The following is a 25,694-nucleotide window of genomic DNA, read 5'->3' on the forward strand; positions in this document are numbered from 1 at the left end:
CATGCCTGATTTGTGAGAGAGCACTTTAAACATAGAGTGTTGCTCTGCTTTGATTTGTGCAGGCAGGTGCAATACCTATGCCTAACCTAATGAATTTTATAAACTACATAAATGGTAAGTGGTTACATTATCTCTAGTTTATGAAATTTATGAACTTTGAGTACCAAAGTCTTCACTGCTATATGCAACTCAAAGTCTGGGACGTGACAATCAAAGAACTCAGCAGAAATCAAAATAATCATCTACCTTCCATGGCCTTTGACATCTGAAGAGTTTTACATAAATAAGTGCTTTTGAACAACAGTCATTTTTCCAAGAAAATATGCTGAACAGGAACACATCCCATCTGAATCACAGGTCTGCAATAATCATGCAGAACCTCAAACTCATCCCTTACAATTACCTATGCAAAGCTACCGTGCCAGCTGTGGAAAGTTACAGGACAAAAGGAAGTTTCTGCATCTTGCAAGGAGGAAGAAATGCCCAAAGTGCTGCTGTTGAGAAGTACGACCTGCCCCCTCACAGACTGCCCACTCCTAGCCTGTACTAAGGGACAAGCTGAGTTCAAGTAAGGCCACGACTTTAAATCAAAGCAATCAATAATTCCACTTCATCTTGTGCCAGTGAGGATTGATGTTACTGCCTCCATTCTCAAGGAAATGAACCACATGTGCAAACAGCACATACAGTAATTTCTATGACTTAAACTTATCAAACATATTGAATTATTCAACAGTCCTACTGCAGAAAAGTGTTGGTTTATTTTCTCTCTAAAGTAAAAAAAATACTCTGAAAACTCCATTCTTTAAAAAAGGGAAAATATGAACATTTTACTGTATCCAATGTTGTGATTACTGAAGAATTACTATGGAATAAAGGTATGTAAGATGTGGATTAGGGATGCTGTTAAAGGTAGAAGCTGCTGTATGGAGGTCTGTAAAATGGTCCTTATCAGTAAAAATCCTCTACCACATGGGTCCAAAATATTTTGCACCCTCCAAACAGAGAAAACTTAATTTAGTAAATCCATTTCACAGTAAAAGCCTAAAGGAATCTGCTGAGACAGTCTTCACAAATTATTTTAATTTAAATTCAAACTTCAGAGTCAATAACCAAACAAATGTGAAAAATAACTATAGGAAATTCTCCCCTCAGAGGAAAAAATCCACATGCTCCCAGATATAATTAAGTTCTCTTTCCTGGCTGCGAGGCAGAAGGGGAAATCCCCATTCCTCTCCCAGCAGCAGCTGCCAGGCTCACTCTGCTCTGCCCCTCTCGGAGCCCTGGACGGGCAGAGCAGGGCTGTGCTCTGCCCCCGCTGCAGCCCGGCCCCGGCAGCCAGGCACGGACGGCTCCAGTCTGTCCCTAGGATGAGCAGCTGGGGAGGCAATAAGCAGCAGGCTCCTAGGGCAATAAAAGACTCTCTAGCAGACATTTCATAAGGGAGAGAGAAAAGCTGCAGGAATTATCCTCATACTCTGAGCACACTGATGAGAGACTGATAGTTCTCTCTTACACACTGGCATTTTTTTTCTCCTTCGCTTTCCTATCTCCTTTGTCAGCTAGGAGCAAACATGCTTTTTAAACAGAGTAGTTTCCTTTTAGCTCCCTTTCAGCTGACCAGAGAATGACTGAAAAAAGCTGAAAGCTTGCTTCTTCAGCAAATGTATATTTACATTTTTGAACACCATACCATCTTCTTCTTTGGACCACTTCTAAAATGAAGAGCACTGACTCAAACATTTTTACATTGAAGTAACACAATTTTTCCAGACATCAGCATTTGATAGTCAATGTTTTTGCTCAAGGGCTACTTAAGTTTTTGTATTCCAATTACCTCAATGCTATGAGCATCTGAAGTAGTTGTACCAAGTAACCCAAATTGCAGTTGGCATTCCTGACCAGAATGCCTTTTAACCAGTAACCTGCAGTAAGATCCAGAAGCATGTTTAGCAGCAAAGTGCAATAAAAAGGAATGGGTACAGAAAAAATGTACAGACAATGTTTCAAACTAACCAGTCCTGCTTTAAAATCCTACTTTGTGCTGGGTGTCTCCAACAAATAAATTCTGTCTTCAGCATAAAAAACTAAACATTTCCCAGTCAGAACACACTCATTTCATAACAAAGCTTTTCAGACATCCAGAATTTGCCACTGGTTGAGTAGAAATATTGTGTTAGAGTTATTAACAGTAATTTTTAAGTAATTATCTGAAAGAAATGTAAATAGTTTCAGTTTAGATTATCATTGCTCTGCTCACTATTTTAGACCTAAAATGCAGCTATAATATACAAAGTACCTTATTTGTACAGGCATTAAATTAAAATATAAATATGTTATGATAGTAACTAAAAAAAGGCTTCCCTCTTTAGCAAGTTAAACAGTAAGAAAAAAAAGGACAAGACTATCTTCTATTAAAGTTATAATAAAATTCCACCCTCAATTATTTAATTATACCCTTACAGTATTTCAGCACATATATAGATTTCATCATCTTTATATATGCTTAAAATGAGCTTATTATGGTTCTCAGCTCCACCATGAAATAATTTCCTTTTAAAATAATTTTAAAGTGTGATGTCTTAAAGATTTGAGCAGGAAGAGTGGCTGAAAGGATCTGAACATTAAAATTCCACTTATTTTACTACCTACTCCTGCATCACCAATAAGACAGGCTCATCAAGAATTAAGGACAGGGTATTCTATATTACTTTATCCTTCTATTCTTCCTCTTTGCTCTAACCAGTTAGCAGAAACAGCTTTAAAATATGCATATGAGATTTCTTAAGTTCCTCTTACATCCCTTTTACAAATCACACTGGTATATGCAACCATTAGACTGTGATTACACGTCTGATAACCTCCTCCCAGGAAAGACGTCGTGCCTTAGAGTTTTGGCTAACAAAGATTGTAATCAATTTCAGATCTTCTTTCAATTTCTGTTTTCACACACCTCACTGACAGATATTAGATATTATTGTGCTGAAGTACATACTCCTAATCAAACAGGACAAATAGGATTGCACCCTGCCATCCAGCTGCTCCAGGTTTTCATACTTACTAGCACTGGGGAAGAGAATCAGAATATAATTCTGCATATATCTTGATTTTCTTTTCTAAACAATATTGGGGCAGAGAGGAGGCGTTTTATGTTCTGCTTCCTACTGAAGTTATGAATATTTCAATTTAGTCAACATTTACCATATTTTCTATCAAGAGATTTCTCTAAGACTACTGGTTATAATCACAACTCTTCTGAGTGCTGCCAACATACACATAGATGTGAATATTCTCTTGATCTCGATACTTCCCTGAACCATTTGCTCCCTCTACTATAATTTTTTACATGGTGAATATGAGAACCATAATCCTATGTATAATCTTTATCTACTGATCTGATTACTTGGTAAGAGAAATACTAGTTTCTCTTCTAATTACTGCTGAGTTAAGCATGAATTTTCAATGCAGACCCTTGTAGAAAGGGTCAAATAATCATTTCAGCAATAAAGTCTTCTAGCAATACTTTCTGCATGACAAAACAAGCCATGTCTGCCCATGGACAGCAGAGTTCTCAATTCCTGAAAGATTGCTCTGGGGCTAATCTTCCCATGGTAACAGCAAAGGTCTGTAATGCTGTTTCCCATGACGTACTGAAAACAGATTTTAAGTCTTCAAATGTGTAAATACACATATACATTCTTTTTGCATTAGTAAAGCAGTCACAGGAACTTTTACAAATATATCTGTCATGATACAAAACAAGTTTAATGAACTTACATGTCTGTCTTTATCTACGAGGGGGAAAAGTAACATGGTATTTTTAGAAAAATCTGATGTTCTTACAAAGCAAAAGTATTCTAATAATTTTAAGAGTCTCATCTGCTATGCATCAGACAGCAGGCAGCACTGCATGAACACAAAGCTCCCCAGAATACTCTCGAGGCTGTGACAGACACTGTCATGTCCCCTGTTGAAGAATCCAGCTAATGAACTCCCATGAATTTATTTTTTCTAACTAGTGGAATCTAGTTAGCATCCAGGCTCGAATGCCAAGGTCATTAGGTACACTCCTGAAGCTGGGAAAGAGGGTTTGACTGCCTGCCTGACCCACTTCCTCCCACTGCACAGGCAATGTAAACCCACTTTTCCCCCAAACAGGTCTCCAAAACACATTTAACCCCCTCAGTAAACTAGCAGATACGAGCAACAGGCACACAGTGAAACGTAACAGCATTACTGAGCATCTGCAAACATGCCATTAATTTTACATGGAAGGAAGATGCTCAGGAGATCACTGGCTAGAGGAAAACAGAGCTTCACAAAGACAGAGCTCTTCTGCACTCTCGCCTTTGCAGAGTGCCCTTAGGGAGAGGAGTGCTTCTTTATATTGAGAAAAGCAGGATTCTCCATGAAACATTAAACTCCCCTGGCAGGGAGATGTTCCTCTAACAAAGTTAATAAAAATGGCTGAAAAAACCAAATCACTCAGCTCCTCTCTCTTTATAGATTTCTAATGTTCCCAATCGTTCTCCTTCAGGGACTGTGGAGACCTGCCAGCTAATTGTGTGGACAGGATGGCTTCTAGGCTTGTCTCTGATCTGACGATGATGTTATTATTTCTTCATAATTGTTTACTGTATAAAATCAACATCATTCTCTCCAGAGGAAGATTGCTCAGAGTTGCTCATGAGAGCGTTTCAGCTCAGTTGTGGGCCTGCTGTCGTCTTGACAACATACTCATGTCAAGGTTAATGCCACATCAAGGCACTGTAAGAACCTCCTTCCCTTGCAGTTATTCTTTCAACTGTAAGGGTAGTAATGCAATTTAAAGTTCCTTAATTCTTGGCTGACCTTTAGGAGTATTACAATTACACAGAGAAATTTGAAGAGAGAAATTTCTCTGAGTACTGTGGGAGTAATTGTAAATCTGGGGGAAAACTCTACATTTTGGTTTGTATTCAGAAAGCACAGCACTGAAAGCAATCATCTCTACATTTTGTCCTGGCTGAGAGAGGGACTCTGCCCCTGACCTCTGTGGTACCACTTGAGATTCATACTGGAACTTTCCCATTGCATCCCCATCTGTACAAGTGAGATAATGCATTTTATTAAGTTCATTGGGATTTCAGAATTCAGTGTTCATGAAGAGCAGAACTGCAAGGCTTTCTGTGCTACTGCTAAGTGCAAAACTTCCCTAAATCTTGGAAAACAGAGTCCCAATGCAGAACTGTGTGGGTGTGAGACCACACCGAAAGAAAAGATACAGCTCTTCTTTTACTACGAAGTAAATAATTTAAGACTATTCTTGCTCACCATCTTGGAACCATCCTTTATGTTTTCCAGAGCAGTGCTGGAGGCAGCAAGATTTGCATGTCGACAGCTATTTTGTAAACTGGTTCAGAAGTAACACGAGCAGCAAAGCACCTGCCTGTGCTGGTGCCCTGGGCAAGACACTCCTCTCTGTGTTATTCTAATACCAGTTCCCTTATGTAACTGACTAAATAATGAAAAATACAACTGTACTGCTTGTGGTCCATGCATGATCTTACAGGCACACCCGTTGCACATTGCCCCTGCTGCTCAGGCTCTGCCTTGGACTCGGTCAGATTTATTCTTGCGCAGTCTCTCCCCCAGGGCCACTGCCAGCCACCGAGTTCCCAACATTCAACAGAACCCAAACACTATATTCTTCTTGAAAAATATGTGGATGCTTTAATTGTCTCCCTGGGTTTCTATGACAACCACAGCAATATAAACAGCCTTGCTGGCAGCCACAGGAGAGTGAAATCTCTGCTCTCTTCCCTCCCCAGAACTACTCAATGTAGAACACACCATAATCAAATAAATGCAATTAACAATGGAGGTGGTCTCTAGTACACCTGGCTGGCACTGGGGAAATGTCTTGGAAATAAAATGCATTACAGTATTTCCTGGTAACAGTCAAAGCATTGCCTGCTACATCAGTGTTATCAAAGTACCTTGGGACCAACGGTGAAAACAGTGCCAAGCTATAAATACATAAACAGAAGTTTTCTATGTCAGTCTGCATGGCTGCAGAGAGCTCTAAAAATATATATAACAAAGCCCTCTCTGTTAGTGCTTCTGAGCACTCTCACCTTGGTGACAGGTTACACATCAGGAATAGATAAGTCCCTGAGTAAATGTCAGGACAGTTGGGGTTCAGATGGCTGCAGCTCCCAACTTTCCAGCAGGAAAATCATAAACAAGATGTGATCACAGCAGCAGTAAAATGCTCTGCATGGCACTGTCAGCCTGAGTCCAGGAGAAGCTGCTCCTCTAACTCCTGCATCAGCATTGCAAGAGCTGCTGCTTCTGCTAATGCTCACACATCTGAGGTCCAACAAGTCCCAAACAAATAGCTCAGATCTTTCTTCTCTCCTGAGCAAAATTAATGACAAAATAGATTTTCCATGAGCCAAGCATAACCCTGGAGGTTTTAAGCTATTTAAACTCATTCATCTAATACCGGATGGCACGAAGCCGCCAGGATACACAGGAGTTACAAAAGAGGCAGCTGATAATTATGGTTATCAGCTGTCCATAGCTCACAAAATCATCTTTCAAATTATTATAGTCCTTTCTGATCACCATAATGCCGTGTATTTTTAAATTAATTGTCCCTGTATGTCTAGTTTGTGACAAAGTAACTTTGTGAAAGGATGGGCTGCAATCTCCTTCAGCAGTGCTGTTAGTTTGTCTCAGGCACTTGTTTTCCCTGTGCTGCCAGGGAGATACAGATGCCTCTGGCTGCTCTGAGACACAACCAGGGATGTAACTACGCTGTTTGCCCTGCAGCAATCTTCCCTTGGCAGGGAAATCCTAAGGCTCTGTGGGACTGATTTTGCTGTAAAGCAGACTCAGGATTTGAGCAAACAGAGCTGGGGGGTGGTATGAGAATGTGAGCGCTGGGAAACAAAAATCTATGGGGATTCCCCTGGGCCAGTAAGCAGAAATACACGTGTCTGTGAGGAGGAGGAGCAGAAGGAAAAGGAGAAGGCAAAATGCTTCCCTCTTCCAAAGGGCTTGGAAGGCACAGAAGGCACTACCTGGTATTTCACAGCTTGAAGGATTAGCTTTTTGAAAACCCCCTGATTACACAGACCAGGTGGAGGCAAGAAAGAAAATAATGAAATAAACACTAGAAATGATGATGAATATTTGGAAAAAGAAATTTGATTTTTTACTGGTTTTCTGTCTTAAGGTAGAACTTTCGTAATGGTAACTACCAATATAACATATATAAAATTGTTTCATTTCCTCATGAAGGTTTTAAAGCAGGGTCCTCATGCTATGGAATTCTTGCACATGGAAAGACTGCATTTTGCAACATGAAAAGGAAATATTTCTTCTTCCTTATGTAATTTGCACCAACAGGTTGTACAGCAAAGAGGCTATGCAAGACATTTTTCATGAATAAGAAAACATTGCTTATGCCCACATTTAGTATGCTAAACAATAGCACTGGCTAATGAAATAAAGTTTAATTTTATCTGTCAACTATTCATAACGTTGGTTTTGTTTGCATGTATGCCTTTCTGCATTCTAGTGAGATTCTGCTAATTAAAGACAAGTTACTTAAAACTACAGCATATAGGAAATGAATGTTGACTTGGAATATAAAGAGACATCTGTTATCTTACAAATATGAGCCCACACACATCAGGTATCAGGCAATATGCAAGGTATGCTCCATAATGTGACATTGAAGTTAGTCACAGAACAAGCAGGTCAGATGAGATTTTGTAGTTTTCACAGTTATTTATTAACTGTAATAGTCCCAAAATGATCACAGTGCTTTTAAATTAGGATTACAAAAAATGTAAGTTTCTCTTCTCTGCACTGGAATTAATTACTAAGCCTTATGGTACTGAAATCAAAATGAGGGCAATTTTAGAGTAATTTTAAATTAATGATTCTACAATTAGGAGATATTTTCATACTTTTCAACCTCTGTCCAATATGACTCAGTGCCATTAAGACAGTTGGGTTTAAATTCTGAGAAATACGTATGAAAGTTAAAAAAGAAAAAAAAAAAGAGGCCCAAACCACCACATAAACCTTTGCCTATTCCCTAGGTATGTTCATGGTGTGTGGGTGGCTGAGATGAATTATGTTGAGGTGGTTTTATCAGAAGTTAATTACATAATTCCCTTGTGGCTCTGAACCATTCTAAACCCTAATCTGAGCCCTAATCATTACTAAAGTATTCATGAAGCCTCTACAAGACAATGTTCCAACTCACAAAGCCATTCCTTAGGAATAGTCAGTACTTCAGAAAACTTGAAGGTTGCTGTGACTTCACAGGAAATTTTTATGCTGCTTAAAGAAGAGGTGTGATTTATTTTTCAGCTGCACCTATGAATGCACACATTTTCACACTCAAGTGCAACACATGGCATGATACCCCTTTCAGGCACAGAACCACAGAAATCTGTGGCCAAACCCCATGCTTTTGACAATTTGAACTTTTCAGATTTACCTACATTTAGTTTATTCAGCTCAGCTAACTGTTCCTTTGGTAGGCCAACATTAAAAGTGTAGTTTAATCAATGCATTTAAAAAGAAAATTAATTCAGAGGGAATATGCCACTTCAAGTGAATGAAAAACATTAAGGAAAGGTAATTTTCCTCATTTCTAGTGTACTTTTGCCATGCTTCCTAAGTGACAGACTACACTGAAAGGGCTGCACACATCAGGGTCAAGGCTTTAATTTATTGTTAGGAAGTAATCACCCATTTTTAACAATGCCTAGTTATTTTCCTCTTCCTAAACATATTAAGAATTTAACACTTTTTGCAAAAGCAAAATTGTTATCAATAACATAAAATACACTCTCTGTAGAGCACAAAGCTAAAAAATCTTCACAAGTGACATACCTGCCCCAAGCTGCTTTCATTGTAGAATCTTTATCAACAGGAATGCATGAGGACTCAACAACACTTGATTTATTCAATTTGTAGCAGAGACCACAGTCTGGATCCAACATACATCCATTGCAGTAGCTGAAAGAGAAAAAATCGAATACTTGAGCAACACTTCGTTCATTTGTGGATGTCAAAACCAACAGCACCTCCTAATAAGTCTTGGAATGCACACAGTTAAGTTGTCAGTGTTGGAGACAAGACACACAGGTCCTCCAAAAAGTTACCACATATTGCTTTCACCCTCTTCTGTAACACATTTTGGTAGTACATCTGCATCTACCCTGTGATACCTGATCAGGTTGTAGGAGAATTCATTCATAGGATAAATTTTAATTGAAAAAGGACTGATTGGAGTTGAAGGAAAGAATAATCATAGAATGGTTTGAGATGGAAGAGACCTTCAAGACCATCTAGTTCCAACACCTCCTGCCCTGTGCTGGGACACCTTACACTAGATCAGGTTGCTCAGAGCCTGATCCAACCTGGCCTTGAGCAGTTCCAGAGATGGGTCATCGAAAAGTTCTCTGGGTGACTGCTTCAGTGCCTTACCCCCCTCACCATCAAAGGGTTTCTTCCTGATATCTAATCTAAACACTCTATTTCAGTTTGAAGTTCCCCCCTTGTCCCATACATCATACCTAATAACCAAACTAAAATTGGAGCATCTACAGGTGTGAGTCAGTCAGAGATCACAATAGCGTGTGTCTCTATGAGCAAACTCAGCACCTGAATTTCCACTACAATTGATAGAAGGAGCCATTATGTCAATGGAGGCAATTCACATACAGGCATCTACTGCCCAAAAAGATCCCATCTGCCCCTTACCTGTCCCTGCAGAGTGAGCAGTGCTCTTGCATGTATCACACTTGCCAGCTCTGTCTCTGATTTATTTGTCTCAATAAGCAGGAGATCCTAACATTCAGGCAGTTTCCTCAATGCCATTCTGTTAGTTGTTCAAGTGACTAGACAGCAAAACTGTTCTCTAGATACCACTGGCTGCACTGACCATGTGCCCAGTGACTCTACTGGCAGCCTAGACACCCCAGATATTCACTGACGAGTCAGTCTAAAATCTGGCTCTAAAATCTGGCTGATGGGATGTAGGTATGTGAGCTACCACAGCATCCCAAAGCTCCCCACGCAGCGCAAGCCACCTGAAAGCTGCTGGCAAAAAGCCTTGCAAACACTCACTCATTGCTCCTGTGATTAAACTACACAGGCATTTATCTTCCCTGGAAGCCATTTCAGATTCAGACACACATTTTCATCTGTACAGCCCCTGATATATCTAAGGGATAACTTTAGGTGGTAAAAAAAAAAAAATAGCAACTGTAGAACACAGAGTAAGTCTGGAAATTTGAAAATAAAATTCAAATTTGAAATGCCACATCTGGAAACATATAATTAAGGAGACCAAAGTAGCTTTAACTCCTTTAACTCCTGTAACAACAGAATCAAGGAAATCATCTTTTCTGAGTATGTACCTTGATCACAACAAGGACTTTGTGAATTAAGGAATATACTGCTTAAACTACTTAATCATTATGAGAAAAAGTAAAAGTAACTGTATAACAAAGTCTCAAGAAACTCTAACAGTAAAGCAGATTATATGGATATAAAAAGTCTGAAAGTTTATGTTTAAAATCCAGTTATTTAAACTCTGTATTTTAATGTTTCTAAAAGAATTATAAGGTCAACTTACATGGCAGATGGCAAAAAAAGGGCTTTCACTGTGTTAAGAAAATTTATTCATTTGGATTTTCCTACTTCTCCCAAGTTTCAGAAAAGTGTCCTCTTTGCTATTGTGTTCTTTCTAAATTATTAAATTACTGCAGAATTTCTATGTTGTCTACATTTAGAATATAAATCTATTTTAAACATACCTTCCTCTGCTTATCTGATTGGTCAAATTCCAGACTAAATAGTGTGAAGTTTTTAAATTAGGAAAGCTGCATTAAATCTGCTCTCAATTGAGATATAGACTGTAGAAAATAGTTTTACATTGGAGATGAATCAAAACTTTCAGATAAAATTCAGTCATTTTATTTAACTGTAGTAAACGTTTCTTCTCTAGCAAAGATAAATGAGAAAATTGAAATTCTGCAATTAGCAATTTTCAAAGGAAAGCACAATAGCACTATTACAGTAGTGAGACTTAGTTGCATTTTGTTACATTGATATCAGTACATCAGTGGGCAGTAACTAAAAGAGTTCACAGGAACAGAAGACTGATTTAGAAATCACAAATGTATTCAAGTATGCAATAATAATAATAAATGTATACAATTATAATATTTTCTTAAATTGAAAAGAATCTCAAGATATCAAATAGGATTGTGACCTATGATTTTCAAAAATATAGAACATTTTCCACTGACATGATGTTATCAAATTGTCTGTAAGCAACATGAATTTCTAAAAAGACACAGTGATTAGTGTCATTTTAATGGTGTTGCCAGCAGAGGACAGGACAGGGACTGAACTGATGCCTTGGGAAGGCTGACCTGCAACAGAGACTAGACAGTACTAAGAGAATAAAGTAGGTATTTATTAAAAGGTCTTAAAGGATACACCTTGGGCAGGCAAGAGCCTGGCCAGGGCTACACCCAAGGTGGACTAAAAAGGGTCACAAAATGGACTAAAACTGGTCACAAAGTCTCATACTTTTGTAAGTTTTGGTCTATTTGCATTTTGGGGTTTAACTGTTCAATTACAGCTTCAGATTATGAAGTCCCATCCTTCTTGTTCCTCCCTTCAGCCCACCATTGTTTATGCTTTTGGGCCTGAAAACTTGTAACTGTTGTCTTTGGTCTTCAGCAGGAAAAGGATTTGTTTTATCTACCTACTCTGTGAAGAAAGCTTACCAACAATATGAGGCTCAGAACTACACAGCTAGGCAGCACAGAATCAGAAAATATGAAAACTAAAACTTAAGGCATCAGGACACCTCCTGGTTTCCCTCAGTGTCCTCACAAGGATCAATGCAGAGATGAACAGCAGAGCTGAATTTGCAGTCTGTTCCATCCTGCTGGGTAACTCCAGTAACCTCATGTAGTGCTGGGGATCAGTAACCAGTCGAGCGGGAAGCACAAGATATCTTATTTATTCCTCCCTCTCATCCAGAAAAAAAATGGAGAGATTTGAGTATTGATTGCAGTGTCTGTCTACATGGCTGCTAGTTCAGCTGATCCTCTGGCTTTGATACTGTAGAATAATTTAGATTGGGAAGGACCTTTAACACCATCAAATCCAACTGGTCTTCCTGTTGGCATTCAATATAATACAGGCTGCAGGATTTCATGTCTTGCCAAATGTCAGAGGTTATACAGAGTTACTCATAACAATTTAAGTAACTTAAAATTATTATTTTCCATGTCTTTTCTGAAGTTTGTCTTTCAAAGTGAACAGTTAAATAGCAGCTCTTTATAAATCCTTTAGGTTTGGGCTAGGATTTTTTGTCATTACCTGTATAGTGAGTTCATACAATCAGACTCTGACTTCAGATTTTAGAGACGACTAATTTATGCCAGAGGAAACACAGAAATCCAACACCCAAGGCCTAAAGCCATTTCAGCTCCCAGCAGACTAAGAGTAGGCAGTTGCTCTTCAGAACATTTAGCATTTTTCTGTGCCCTATTTTATCACTGATATAAATTTTTATGTTGTCTTTGATGAGGTACATGGTCATTACTTTTTCCACAATGAAGACCAGTGTTTTTTCCTCCAAAACCCAGCATATACACATTACATTTGTTTCATAACACAATAAAGAAACCTCTATCAGTTACTAAATCTAATAATAACAGAAGATGCAGCACAAAATAAGCAAGAAAGATTTTTTTCAAAGAAGTAGTTAAAAATGAAAGACACCATGTGTGAGGCTGCTTACTCTAGAAATAAAATGTATAGTAGTTTCAGGTTTATGCTCTTCTTCCCTCTAGCCCCATTATTATTTGCTAACCCATTTAAATAATTTGAAATTGAGCACATATTCTGATATACATGCTCATAGTGATATAAATAATACAGGATATAGAATATACCAGGAAAAGAAAAGCACAATTTAATACTTACTGACATGAAACTATCTCCTACAGAGCTCATTCCTGTTCTCAGAAGTACCTTATCAGTCCTGTCAATGTATATATATTGACATATACATCAGAGGCTGAATCTTTAAAAATATTGGCAATTCTTCAAATCCACACCAGAGATCAGTTACGGCCTTGAAAGCTCTATATAAGATTATTCTCGGATGTCTTGGAAGGAAAGGAAATTTGCATCCAATTATAAACAGGAGATATGCTTCCTCTGGTTTTCATGAGACATTTATATTTGTGCTAATTTTATGAGCTAGTGTCTTGAAAACAAATTCATCTGTGAAAAGCCAGTTCAGAATTCCCAGGCAGGATGGTTGTCTGTAAGACTGACAATTCAAGATTGAAATACCTGAGAGAGATTATTTGATTTTGATGAAACCAGGCAGCATTACAGCAGAAAGGTTTTATAAGGAGCCTGTTTCACTCCTGCCTGCCAGCTGGGCTCCTAGGCAACCCAACGAGAAGGCAAGTGTCTGGACTTCAGATGCTTCAGCCTATGAGGCAGAATAACAACAACCAGGACTCTCAGGCTCCAGAAGTCCAAAATGCCCAGCTTATTTGCACATCAGTGGCATGAACTCAACAGAACAAAGCAGCCTGGCCTCTCAGTTTATGGGGAACTGCCATGGACTGGGATTTCTGGGTTCCTGCTTAAACATCACAGCATGTTTACTGAGGAGCTGATGGACTGTCAGCAGAGTAGACATCCCCAACCCTGCGATTCCTCACTGATTCTGCCAACACACTCAACACATGTCCCCTTCATCCAACCACACAGGAATGACTGATATCTAGAAAGACTGACAGCACCAATTTTGAGGTCCTTTCATAGCAATTTCTTTTCAGCTTGAGCAGAAGCAACTTTCAGAATGCTCTGCTCTGGATCAGCCTGCCTGATCAACTGTTCCTGAGGTCAGAGGTTGGTCACAAAGGCCACAATGCCATCCTGTCTCACAGAGATCTTACACTATATGCATGAATTGACTAGCTGTGCATGGTTTTCTGTATACCAAAATTACTGTTTTCTTTCTTCCAAACAGTGCAGTTTACTAGACTCTAATGCAGTCTCTAAAAATATTGAATAAAATCTCTGAGCTGCCAAAGGGACTCTCTAGGTGCTGATGAAAGGTTCAGAATTGCTTTTCTCCCCTTATATTAGAATACTCCATACTTATGTTTGTTTCATCATTACATTTTGCACTTTAAATTTACAAAATGATCTTGTAAGTAATGACTCTCCTGCAATTCTCAGCAGTCTTGTAACTTGAGCTGCAAGTTTTACCTTGCCACTTTTTGTTGAGTGATTCAGCACTAAAAGACCTTTGCCCAGTGCCTTTGCTCTGCAAGTACCATTTCTCTTTTTCTCACACTATTTTGACTTTTTCAAGCTGTACCTCAATTCAAAATATTTCATCAATATTCATTTTTGCCACATTTTAAAGAAATTTCAACTTTGCTTTCCATATTCTGTTACCCAATTACAAAATGTATCAGTATGTTCCTATTGTCCAGCTACAGAAATGTAAACTGAGCCTGATAATGTGTTCTGGACTGTGTAGCTGTACAGAATGTAGCACCTGTTTTCATAATATTCTACTGCATATGTAGCAGAACAGCCACTCAGAGTATCAAAACATCCACAAATACAGACTTTTTTTGTGGACAGATTCTTTCCACTTCTTTCAGATTCATCATTCACACTGAGTACATGCTGCAGAATCAGCCTGAATATTTGAAGAAGGCTTTTTATGGGAAAATCCAATAGATCTGCTACATGCAAGTTGGATCTGATGATCCTTATGGGTCCCTTCCAACCTGAGATATAAGATGCAATACATTTTGCTCATCTCTTTCTTATCCTCAGAGTAAATTCCACTGTTGTGAGCATTTTTAACCCACTGCTCCTGCTCTGTATGATGCAAATACTCATATTCCTGAAGTCGGTTTTCCTCACAGAACTGTGGGAACCACAAAAACTGTCTCAGGCAGGAAAGGCTCAATGTAGGGACAGGAGGGTCTTGCAGTACCTACTGTGGATTAGCACAACCCACCCAGAGAGAATATATGCTGAAATCATTGCAGGCTAGAGGGAATGTCACTTTGACTGTGCTGCTTTCCTCTATTTCCAGCTTGCTGTTTGCCACACTGGAAACATGATCCTAGGCCAGGTGGATCCTTCATCCTACCCTCAAGTTACTCTTTGCTCTCAAGACTGGCTATGTACACAGTCTCTGCCTGACTTAGCATGCAGTGCAGCTCCTTTCCATCTCCTTACAGAACAACAACAAGCTGGGATCAAGCTTTTCTTGCTTCTGTTCTTGTATTCCATCTACAAGACAACGTCTTCTCCTCCAGCCTCGACCAAAAGAAAACGGCCAAGTCAGCTGAGCTGAGCATCTCTGCTCAGGCCAGGCCTGCTCAGCTGCACTCACCAAAAGGGACACGGGCAGCTGGGGAATCCAGAGAGCCAAGGTGTTGAGTTCTACAACCAAAAAAATCAAACCAAGGACTTTTGGATAAATACTGTAGTAGACTTATTAGCTCTCTTGACATGTTAGGATATTGATACTTTCAGCCAGATATATAACTAAGAATCTTAGGGGGTTTTTGACAAATGGTTTACTTCAGTTTTATACACAAACTCATCTCAGGTACCAGGACCATGTTTAAAATTGCCTGATGCTTGTGCCTGAGGGTTTGTGCTGTTAGGCTTCACTGCACCTCAGGCATGAAATCAAGCCTTTCTTTATACTTCTGATGGTTCCTGTGTTGTTGCTTCCAGAAATGAAGCACTAAATTCAAGTTACATATAACTGGACAAGAATATAGGGGATACTTTAAGCAGTTAAAATGTGTGCTAACTGCAGATATCACTTCCAGCTGTTGCATCTGGGACATAGGAAATACAGTAATTAACAAAGAATGAGAAAAATCCACTTGGACTTCAAGAGCACCCTCCTGCTATTATAAGATACCAAGTGGCAGAAGTTTACCTCCTAAGTTCTACCAACACTCTGTTAGGTAACACATGCATCTATTTAGTGGTGTCCTCTGTTGTTGTTTAAATTTATGGGGGGTCCCCGGGGAGCGCCCCCCGGAGACCCCCGGGGTCTTTTGGGGTCGTGGTGTTCCCGCGCTGGCAGGCAAGGAGACTCAGATGTTGGTGGGATGCTGATGAGGTGAGGGTTTATTCACTGAGGGAGAGGAGAAGGGAAAGGGGGGAGGGGGAAGGGGGGGAGAGGAGAGAGGAGCGTCCGGACGCCTCCAGGGGTAGAGGGGCCAGAGGGCAGAGCCTTCTGCCTTGGCATTCTTATCACAGAGGTTCAAAGGGGCGCGGTAACATTCTCCAGCCAATGAGGTTACAGATACAGGATACTGCAGGGAGGGTACGGACTGGGGATAAACCATACATTTTCTAAGGGTGAGCCAGAGCAAACCATTTCCATAAAATGCAATCCCACAGTGTCCATAAGGAAAAGCTATCATTTGTAATCACAGAACTTGGATGCTAATTGCAGGTTGGTAATTTACCACACAGATACTCCAACAAATCTAAATCATAGCTATGTTCAAGTATGATCAACCCTTTCTCATCCTCAAATCAGGCTCCTGCTCCATCTGTTCTACTGAGATGATTCTTTGGTGTCCTCTCTGAAGTTCCAGACCAGCCCTGAATCTTCACCCTTCCTGATATGCTACATATATATACATTAGCTTTCTTCAAACATTCTTTAAACCTTCTTCACAAAGGCTCCCATTCCTCAACTATGCAACATAATTTATACAACCTCAGAAATTGTTTTAAGCCTCTTGGTGTTTGGTACTTCTGCTTTAGAAGTGGTAAGGATGTGAAGGTTCATCTACTCTTCTCACCCACCACAGTCCTATGAGGATAATGAGTGTACAAACCTTGCCTAGTCCTTACATCATCAGGGCTACCCCACTACTGCTGCAAGCAACTTGGCACCAGACTGTGCTCAAATGCTGACACCACATGAGATGTATCCTGATCTAGTTGCATACAGGTATCAATTGCTTCTGTTTTTTAATGATATTTTTTTTGTGTGTGAATTTATAGAACTTCCGACTACGGAGCTTGTTGATTTACTCCTGGAACTGAGCAACACAGACAATAAAGAACAGAAACAACTGACTTACACGCCTTTATTTTGGACAGAATGGCTGTCTCTGTAGCATAATTTGTTTTCAAATCTACTTTTCCAAAGAGAGTCTACATGTAGACACTATATTTGCAGCTTCCAGGGAGATCAGATAGAAACCCTGTTCAAACTTGATTAAAATCATTCTTGTGTAGCTAAAACCTGCAGACCATGTAATGGATAACACCATCACTTTAGAAGGTTTAAAAATTCATTGCCTAAGCATTGTTTCAGGTCTTGTTAAAAAGCAAAGTCTTAGAAGTACTTGCAGAGATGTGAAGTGTTCTTGCAGAGATGTGAAGTGTTAATAGGTTACCATATGAATAACCTTGTTTCCTCACTAATGCAGAGTTTGAGTCAAAGTATGTGGAAAACTTAACAATGGTTACAGGAACTCCATTGCACTCAGACATTATAGTTCAGGTAGTTACTTTGATCTTTGTGTTTAAATTGATGAGAGGCGGTTTTTTCATTCACTTTAAAGATGCTTACTACATGTACTGACATATTCCTTCCTATCCTTTATAATTTCAAATTAAATTATGAGTTTTGATTGATAGGACCAACATGCCAGCACAGGAAAAATCATTACCAAACAACATATCACTATATTATTTACTCTAATAAATTTCAAGACTATGTTGAGGTCATTTCACAGTTCTGCTACATAAACTATTACAATTTTAACTATGTTTTATAAGAGCTGGCAAAAGCTTTCTCAGACATGTTTATCTCTTTATATATTCATAATTTTCTGACCTCAATGGCCAAAACACATTACTATATTGATTATTGCAATTCTCAGTTATCAGAAAGACCACTAGCTCAAGCACTTTGACATTAGACAGAGAAAATGAGAATCATATTTTAACAAATACTGGTTCCATGATACAGTGACATTATGAGAAATAGCAATGCCTAGTTTGCTAATAAATCAGATTGTCAATGAATTCTTAATAAAATAAAGTACAATACCTAATACACCTACTTGTATTTAATATACCCTATTGTATTTAATAGCCTTAGCATCCTAAGGCTATTAAATACAATAAAACCAGCTTCAGCTACTCGGTTAGTTCAGTTTTTCAGGACTGATCATAATTACTTACTTCTGCTACATTCATGAAGAAAAGATATATTTCTGTCCATTAGCTATCTTACAAAATGGCTACATGGGGGTACTAAGTATTGTTGCCTTCATCTCTGTGGTGTGCATTTGTACAATGAGCTAAAGATCATGAACCACGTGAGGGTGACTAATTCAAAAATGAGCAAAGGAGTCCTTGTGTGCCCAGCACAGCTGGCACTGCCTGTACTGGTTTAATCAGCCTGAAGACAATCTGTTCAGGAAGGATTCCGAGAAACTTTGTGTGCACAGGTATCATTTCCCTAAGATATGAGGGTTGACCTAAGCTTAACACAATATTTACCATTTTCATATAGTAACTGACATGAAAAATATTGCTTAGGCAGAACAGGTTTGCATTATGTCTTCTAGAGCAGAACAAGTTTCAAGAAGTGCAGAGAGAGACACGAATGGAGACAAAATGAGCAAGAATACAGGGCAGCAGGACCACAGGCATTTTACAGAAATGGCTCCATGTCCCAAACAGTCACATCACTGGTTCTGTAAAGACTGGGAAAAGGTAGGAGTGTAGCTAATACACATGCCCTAACCTAAACCTCCTTTCAGAATCAGGCAAGTTCCCAGTAAAAATGGGAATGTTTATAGAGCTTTGGTAGTTGGAATAATAATAGGAATGGATAGTTCATCTTTCTCATTTCTAAGGTGACAAATTTTGGAATGGTGTTGCTTTGTATTCTTAAATTTACCTTTGAGATTTCTGTGGCCTTGATGATATGTACGATCACAGCTCCTGAGGAGATTAAGATCAAATAAAACAGGTGGTCACACTGCAAATATCTACACAATCTTATCCAGCTGAGTGTGAAATGAAATTTGATTAATGGATGGTACAGAGAGCAGCATTCACCCTGCCTCTCCTCAGTGAGCTACACACCCACTTTCAGCTGTAAGGAGGCAAAGAAAAATGTTTGTAGTGTCCTGCTGAATTTGCAGTATTTCCATGATTCAATTTTTTTTTGCTGATTAATGAATCATTTTTGGCTGTTCAATTATAATATTGTACATCTCTACACCAAATGAAAATAGTTTCTTTGATTTATTTTATGCACAGCATATCTTACTGGTTTGTTTCCTGCAACCATGTACAGGTACCTTGTAACTCCATTTGCACGGCACAGCTCTTTGAGAACATAATACTCAAGCCCTATGTGTTTTTTTGAATTAGGACAATGACTGTGGTCTTTATTTGCTAGTCTTTCTATCTTCATTGTTACTCTAGCAGCAGGAATTAGTCTGTGCAGAGAAATATGGATCTGAAGGAACAACAAGCAAACAGCCTGTTTGTAGTAGCTCTAAGTGTTCCTTAATGGACACTCACACTTACTTTAACCCAATGGATTTACTAACATAAAAAGCACTTTTTTTTTTACTCTGCACAGTATCAGTCAAAATTTTGTCAGCAAAACAATTCTACTGATGTTTCTATAACTTTTAAATACATTTTGACACAGACAAACACAGATTACATTTAAGAAACACCCCCACACTCTGAAATGCCCAAGCTGCGAACAGGTTTAGACTTTAAGTTGACCTCACCTCAGAGAAGCACTGTGTCCCCATAAGATGAAGAGAGCTGCATTTGTGCAGGCACATATTTAAAAGCAGTTAGAGGGAGATGGCTTTATGTGTTCATCTTCTGAAGTCCTGCTGCCTTTTGCCTTTCCCAAACTTTCTGAGACCTCTTGAAGACTAGTGAGATACAATACTAAGCAATCTGACACACCAGCAGTTTTACTAGAATAAGCTAAAATTGAACCACTGCCATTAATTTACTTCCCTTTACTTTATTGATATTCTGTTTGTAACTGTCTCTACAGCAACACTTGCTGCCCTACACAGTGGGTATCTGTACAGTAAAGCCATTATTCTTAAAGCAGCAAAGAAAATATGCAAGACTGATGTTTTACGGAGTAGACTTTTACTTCCAAATCCTCAGGCTTGGGAATCTTTTTGACTCAACTTTACAACTGCCATGTGGAATACCTCCAAGGCCAAAAAGGAGAGAGTGATGAGTCACAATGTAAAGCTCAGCCTTCAGCTTTTCTCTGGTTTGCAGCCCCCATCTCCTCTTCCTTCCAAGACCATGCATGTTATGCTGAAGTTCTTCTAACCCCAATGGAATGCAAAAAACACCGTCTACTTTCTTGTGACCAAACCAATATCTTATATTTCAGCTTATTGACAATGTGCATAGAAAGCAGGCACACTCAGATCTTAAACAGCCACTTTTCCAAGTCAAATATAATATATGCTTGTATGTCATACCCTTCAGAAATAATTAATACTAATATTCATGATGCTGAAGGAATTCTTCCTTTGGCTCCATCTGGATCACAGTTTGGTGATGTTTTGAGGCATGAAAATTTATACAGTTTTAGGTAAACAAGTGTGAAAGTTATAATTAGGCATATCAATCCCTACTTTTTTGTACAAATCTTTTAAATACTTGGGTGCTGTAGCCTAATTCTGTGCTTTGCGGGCAAATGCATCCACTTCTTATTTTCAGCTCTCCTGGCTTTTGTGTGTCTCTCTACTAAAGTATAGCTTAAGATTAAAACAGAAGTACCTAAAGCTTTCTCATACATTGCTCATTATTTTCCTCTACATTCTCTTCCATCTTTAAACAGAGTTCCTTCTATTTCAAAGTACTCTCAAATGAAAATATTTAAATTATATTATTGTTCTATTTCCAGAGCATTTGAATAATTTTACCTGTTTTTGCAAACTTCACATCAGAAACAGGAATCACAACAGATTACAAGTATTCCAATAATTCACAAAACAACACACCTTTATGAGAACTAGCTGCTATAATTTTTCACGCTTTTGCCCTGAAGTGCACACCATGAAAATTTCCTTCCTGACTGGCTGTGGTTAACTCAAACATGAAAATTCTGCTGAATATTTTTCATTGGTTTTTAAGTTGGACTAGCCATATTCCTTGTACGTACATTTTATATGGTTTCAGGTTACATTAACCATCTAGCTTTATTAAATAACAAATTATGAGTTCTGCAAATGGTGCATCTCCTCTCTCCAGACATTCTTTCCAAACAGTTAACTGAAGTACTAGGCAAATCCTTCTCACATTTTTTCTTTTAATGTAATCTGATTCCCAAAGTGGAACATCTTCCCCCTTTACCTCTTTTAACCAGACTACTTGCCATTCTGTACATAGGCCCATCTCAAAAATTGCAAATTATAGCTGATGCTGCAGTAGAACACAAGTAAACATATACATTTTCAATATAGGAATCATTATATCTCATACTATCCTGTGTTGTGGTTATTTGTAATTATTTACACTCAATGAAGACCTTCCATCCCCTCCTCAATTTTCTAAAAATCTTCAGATCCTCAGAATCTTTCACCTAAGACATTGCTCTGGCATAAGAAAAGCCATGAACCATATTTCTAGCCAATATTGTTACAAAACTAGAAGCGTACCTCTCATTTCTTGATATTTATTTCTACTACAAAAGACAGATTTTTGAACATCATTAAATTTCTTCAACCATTGAACTAGTCTTCCCTGAATAGGGAATTTTCTAGTCTGTCAGCTAAACGAACATAAGAGCACTCACAGGTGAATAAACCCCACCAAATATAGAAATATAGAAAACTACACATTCTTAAACTCACAGAAATAATGTTATTTGAAACTATGATTACATATGGAAAATAGGTCAAACCCTGCACATTTACTATAATTGTTTATTGGTATGCAATTATCTGAACATTATTTTTTCCTGCTCAGGAAAAATACAGGCAAGGAACACATTTTCTTGAACAATTTACACTTACTATACACGACAAGCAGATGAATATCAGCAAGCATTTTTATAAATTCCTTATAAAATATTCCTGACTTTGTGTACCCTGTAACTTGTAGCAGGTGTGGTATATTAGAAGAGGTATATGTGGAATTTGCCACTTAATCACCTTATTTAGTTCAAGAAATTCCAAAGGAATACTCAGAGAATTTAATCAAAACCTCTAATTTTCTCTACAGAGGGAAGTTAGGATTTTAAATTTATCTGTCGAGTTAAGTTTCTTGTACTAGGCTTTGTGAATAATTGTCTATTACTCATACTAAGTTGTAAAACTCAATTAATTGGAAACAATCTTCAAGAAAATTGGATGAATGACCATGAAATCTCACCTGTATTTTGTGCAGGTAGAGTTTTGATGTGAAGGATCTGGTGGATTAAGTGTGATTCTTGGCGAGACCTGAGCTGATAGCAAAAATCCCGAAGCTAGGATAATGAGTGCTACAGCAGTACCTAAAAATACAGATAAAGAACAATGTGACACTTTTCTCCAGAGCACATGAAACAGTTCTCTACTGAACTGAACTCTGCTTGGGAAAGCAAGGCACCCCATCACTATGCATACAGCATTCCCTAAGGAGTTGTGATGAGAACCTAAGAAAAAGACCCTTCGCTACATCCACATCCTAAATTAGGTTAGATATTAAAGTCAAGGGCACCAGCTTTATGTCCAGAGACTAAATTAGTAGGTTGAGACTTTTTTAATCTGTGGAATTGATGACCACTTGAACAAACAGGTATTATTATTTTTGGTGTTGAAAATAATGGTGTAAAGGTAAAATTTATTCGTGGCTTTGAAATCACCATACTTCTCTCCATGCCCACACCCAGACTTGCAGGCTTTTCTGTAAAACAGAACGCAGCATCAGCTTTTTCACTGACTCTACTTCCCTTTGTGAAATTAGAGAAATTCGACTTTTCATAAGAACACCACCAAAAAGTGCAACATAGCTTGTTTCAAAGAGCACGCACAACATCTGCTGGGAAAAGGTCCCCTTCCATCTTTTTGCTTCCGTTTCCCCCAATAAATTCCTTGTGCACAAGTTGGACAAAATTATGAGAGGAAGATGACAAAAAAGGTTCACACTGTGGAACAGGCCATTACTGGAACATAACTTAGTTTTCCCACCTTATTTGCCACACACACAATATACTGTATTATTTTAATGAAAATTGATAAACCTCACTACTCATGATATTACTTTAACTGCCTGAAACTCAGACTTATAGAACTTTACCTCTTGCTAGTTGATGACACATTGAGATCTGTGTTGTATAAAAGTTTTCCAGGTGGCAAACACCAAATATGTGAAAATCTTTCTCGGATATAAAAAAATATCTAAAGTACCAAGATTTAGTAATAATGTTACCTGTGAATATGCCTGTGCAGCAGCCATGGCCAATAGGCAGGAAGGGTTGGACCACACATTGACCTGAACTGAGGCAACTAAAGAACTTAAACTCAGTCACAAATTATATGTGCAGAAAGCACCTTCCCACCATTAGATATTCCACACTTGGGTCTCTTCTGGCTATGGCTGGTAGGTACACTAATAACCCCAGTTTTTAGGACAGGCTGGATATTGCATTAGATGCCCTGTACTTTCAAAATGCCATAAACCAGACAGAAAATACATTTAGACAAGGTCTATAACCTTACTTATACTCCTTCTAAATATGCTCTTTTCAGTTAACCAAATACACTAACACTCACTTCCAGTATCTCTGTAAATATCTTGTTTCTTTGGAAAAGTATTGAATATGTAAATCTGGCAAATGAAGTTTAATACATTTTCATTCTGTGGACATTTTGCTATGATGAACAAAACTAAACAATCATAGTACATCATTAGCTCAAGTGGGAAAAAGAAAAGGGAAATATCCTGAAGATATTTTAGATCCTCTCTTTTACAAAAAGAGATAGAAGTTGTACAATGCCCAAGTACCTTTCAAGTTGACAATTTCTGAAGGGAAAGAAAAAAACCACAAATAAAATTAATAATATACTTGTCACAATTCCTTTGCATGTTTTCCAAGTAGCAGCTTTGTAGAAAGAAATTAACAGAAGAAAATGAGCAGAAGAAAGATAAAGAAATGATACAGAGAAGATAAAGAAAGATATAAAATGGACAGGAAATTAAGACAAAACAGTAATTGTAGTAAAGAGAACTAAAACAGTGGGATTTTTTTTTTCAGAAATTTGCCATAATTTTTCATTATGCTATCTGGAGGGTTCAATTTTTCAAAAGTTTCTAATATTTTGAGAATGATAATGACATAATTAATGAAATCTAAAGGATCTCTGCCAAATGTTTTCAGAAAGCAGGAGAAGTTGCAAAAGATTACAAAACTAAATTACAGTATATTGGCTTTTAATCAAAATATTCATGTTACTCTCTACTAATTATTCTTGTAGTTTTTTTACCTAATAAATATCTAATCAACTAGCCTTTATGAAAAAAACAAAGCCCCACATCCTTGCAGCATCAGGCAAAAGCAATAGTTTTGTCTTCATTTTACGCAGTGGGAGACTGGGGCATACCTGGCTTCCCCAAAGACCAGAGACGTTGCCAGTAATAACTCAGTGTAAATTGTAATGTGCTTAGAAATGCAAACCACAGTAGAGCAGTAACATATGTTTACCCCGAGAGAAAAGTCAACATGGAAAACATATCCATCAGTAGATTTAGGAATTATCATTCTATTGCACAGCGTCTTGCTAAGGAAAATGCATCCCATCCACCACTACCTGAATCAAATGTTGCACGACAAAATTCTAACTAGTACAGAGGGATGATGTATGATTTCATGACTCTCCTTATTTGTATTATCCTTAAGGAGGGACTGTAGGATAAAACCACAGCAAGCATTAGAGCTTGGCTCACGTGACACTGCAGACAGCCAGCAACCAGCCACAAAAAAGAGACCATTTTTACTAAACAATTACTTTGTGTCCAAACATCATTAACAAATAACCCTTTAACGCATTATGCTCCATTGTTAATTCTGTGTTTTATTGCTATATCCTCCTCTGATCCATGACTAACATGCTTTGTAAGAGACATTTTTATCTACATTTCAGATATACAACCTTTGAGTATGCTAAGCAGAGGCAAAATGCAAAGAGTTCTGATAATATGAAAAGTCCATGTTGGTTATCACAGCTATAAAGCTGAGTTCAGATAAGCAATAAACTCTTTGAGGAGGCTGGCCAGACAGATGAGATTATTGGGGCCAATTAATCAATCAATCAACCAACCAATCAATATTGTTTTAAAGGAGAGGCACCACCCACGAATCAGAAGTGTCAGTGCAGGGCCTGGAGAGATCCACACCACAGAAAAACCAGACAACAGACTGGAGGCACAGAAGGACATATAGGGGAAATGTATTGTAAGAGTGAATGTGTTCCACAAATGATGTGGAACAGACTAAAAGTAGCAATTTGAGGGTTTTTTCATATCTTTAAAATGTGAGAAGCATGCTTTGAGTAACTGTGTACCAAGCAACT

General features: G+C 38.2%; 1 protein-coding gene across 3 annotated transcripts in view; it reads right to left on the bottom strand.

The window, feature by feature from the left end:
* Positions 1-25,694, bottom strand: part of SLC2A13 (solute carrier family 2 member 13) — a 159,179-nt gene that overhangs the window by 33,825 nt on the left and 99,660 nt on the right. For all 3 annotated transcript variants that reach the window (XM_063396854.1, XM_063396856.1, XM_063396855.1), the window contains exons 6-7: positions 22,516-22,636; positions 8,899-9,024 (exon numbers count right to left, since the gene is read on the bottom strand). In XM_063396854.1, coding sequence (XP_063252924.1) covers positions 8,899-9,024; positions 22,516-22,636 — 247 coding nt within the window. The remainder of the gene's footprint in view (positions 1-8,898; positions 9,025-22,515; positions 22,637-25,694) is intronic.

Source organism: Prinia subflava, chromosome 4, assembly GCF_021018805.1.
Source record: "Prinia subflava isolate CZ2003 ecotype Zambia chromosome 4, Cam_Psub_1.2, whole genome shotgun sequence".
Lineage (NCBI taxonomy): Eukaryota > Metazoa > Chordata > Aves > Passeriformes > Cisticolidae > Prinia > Prinia subflava.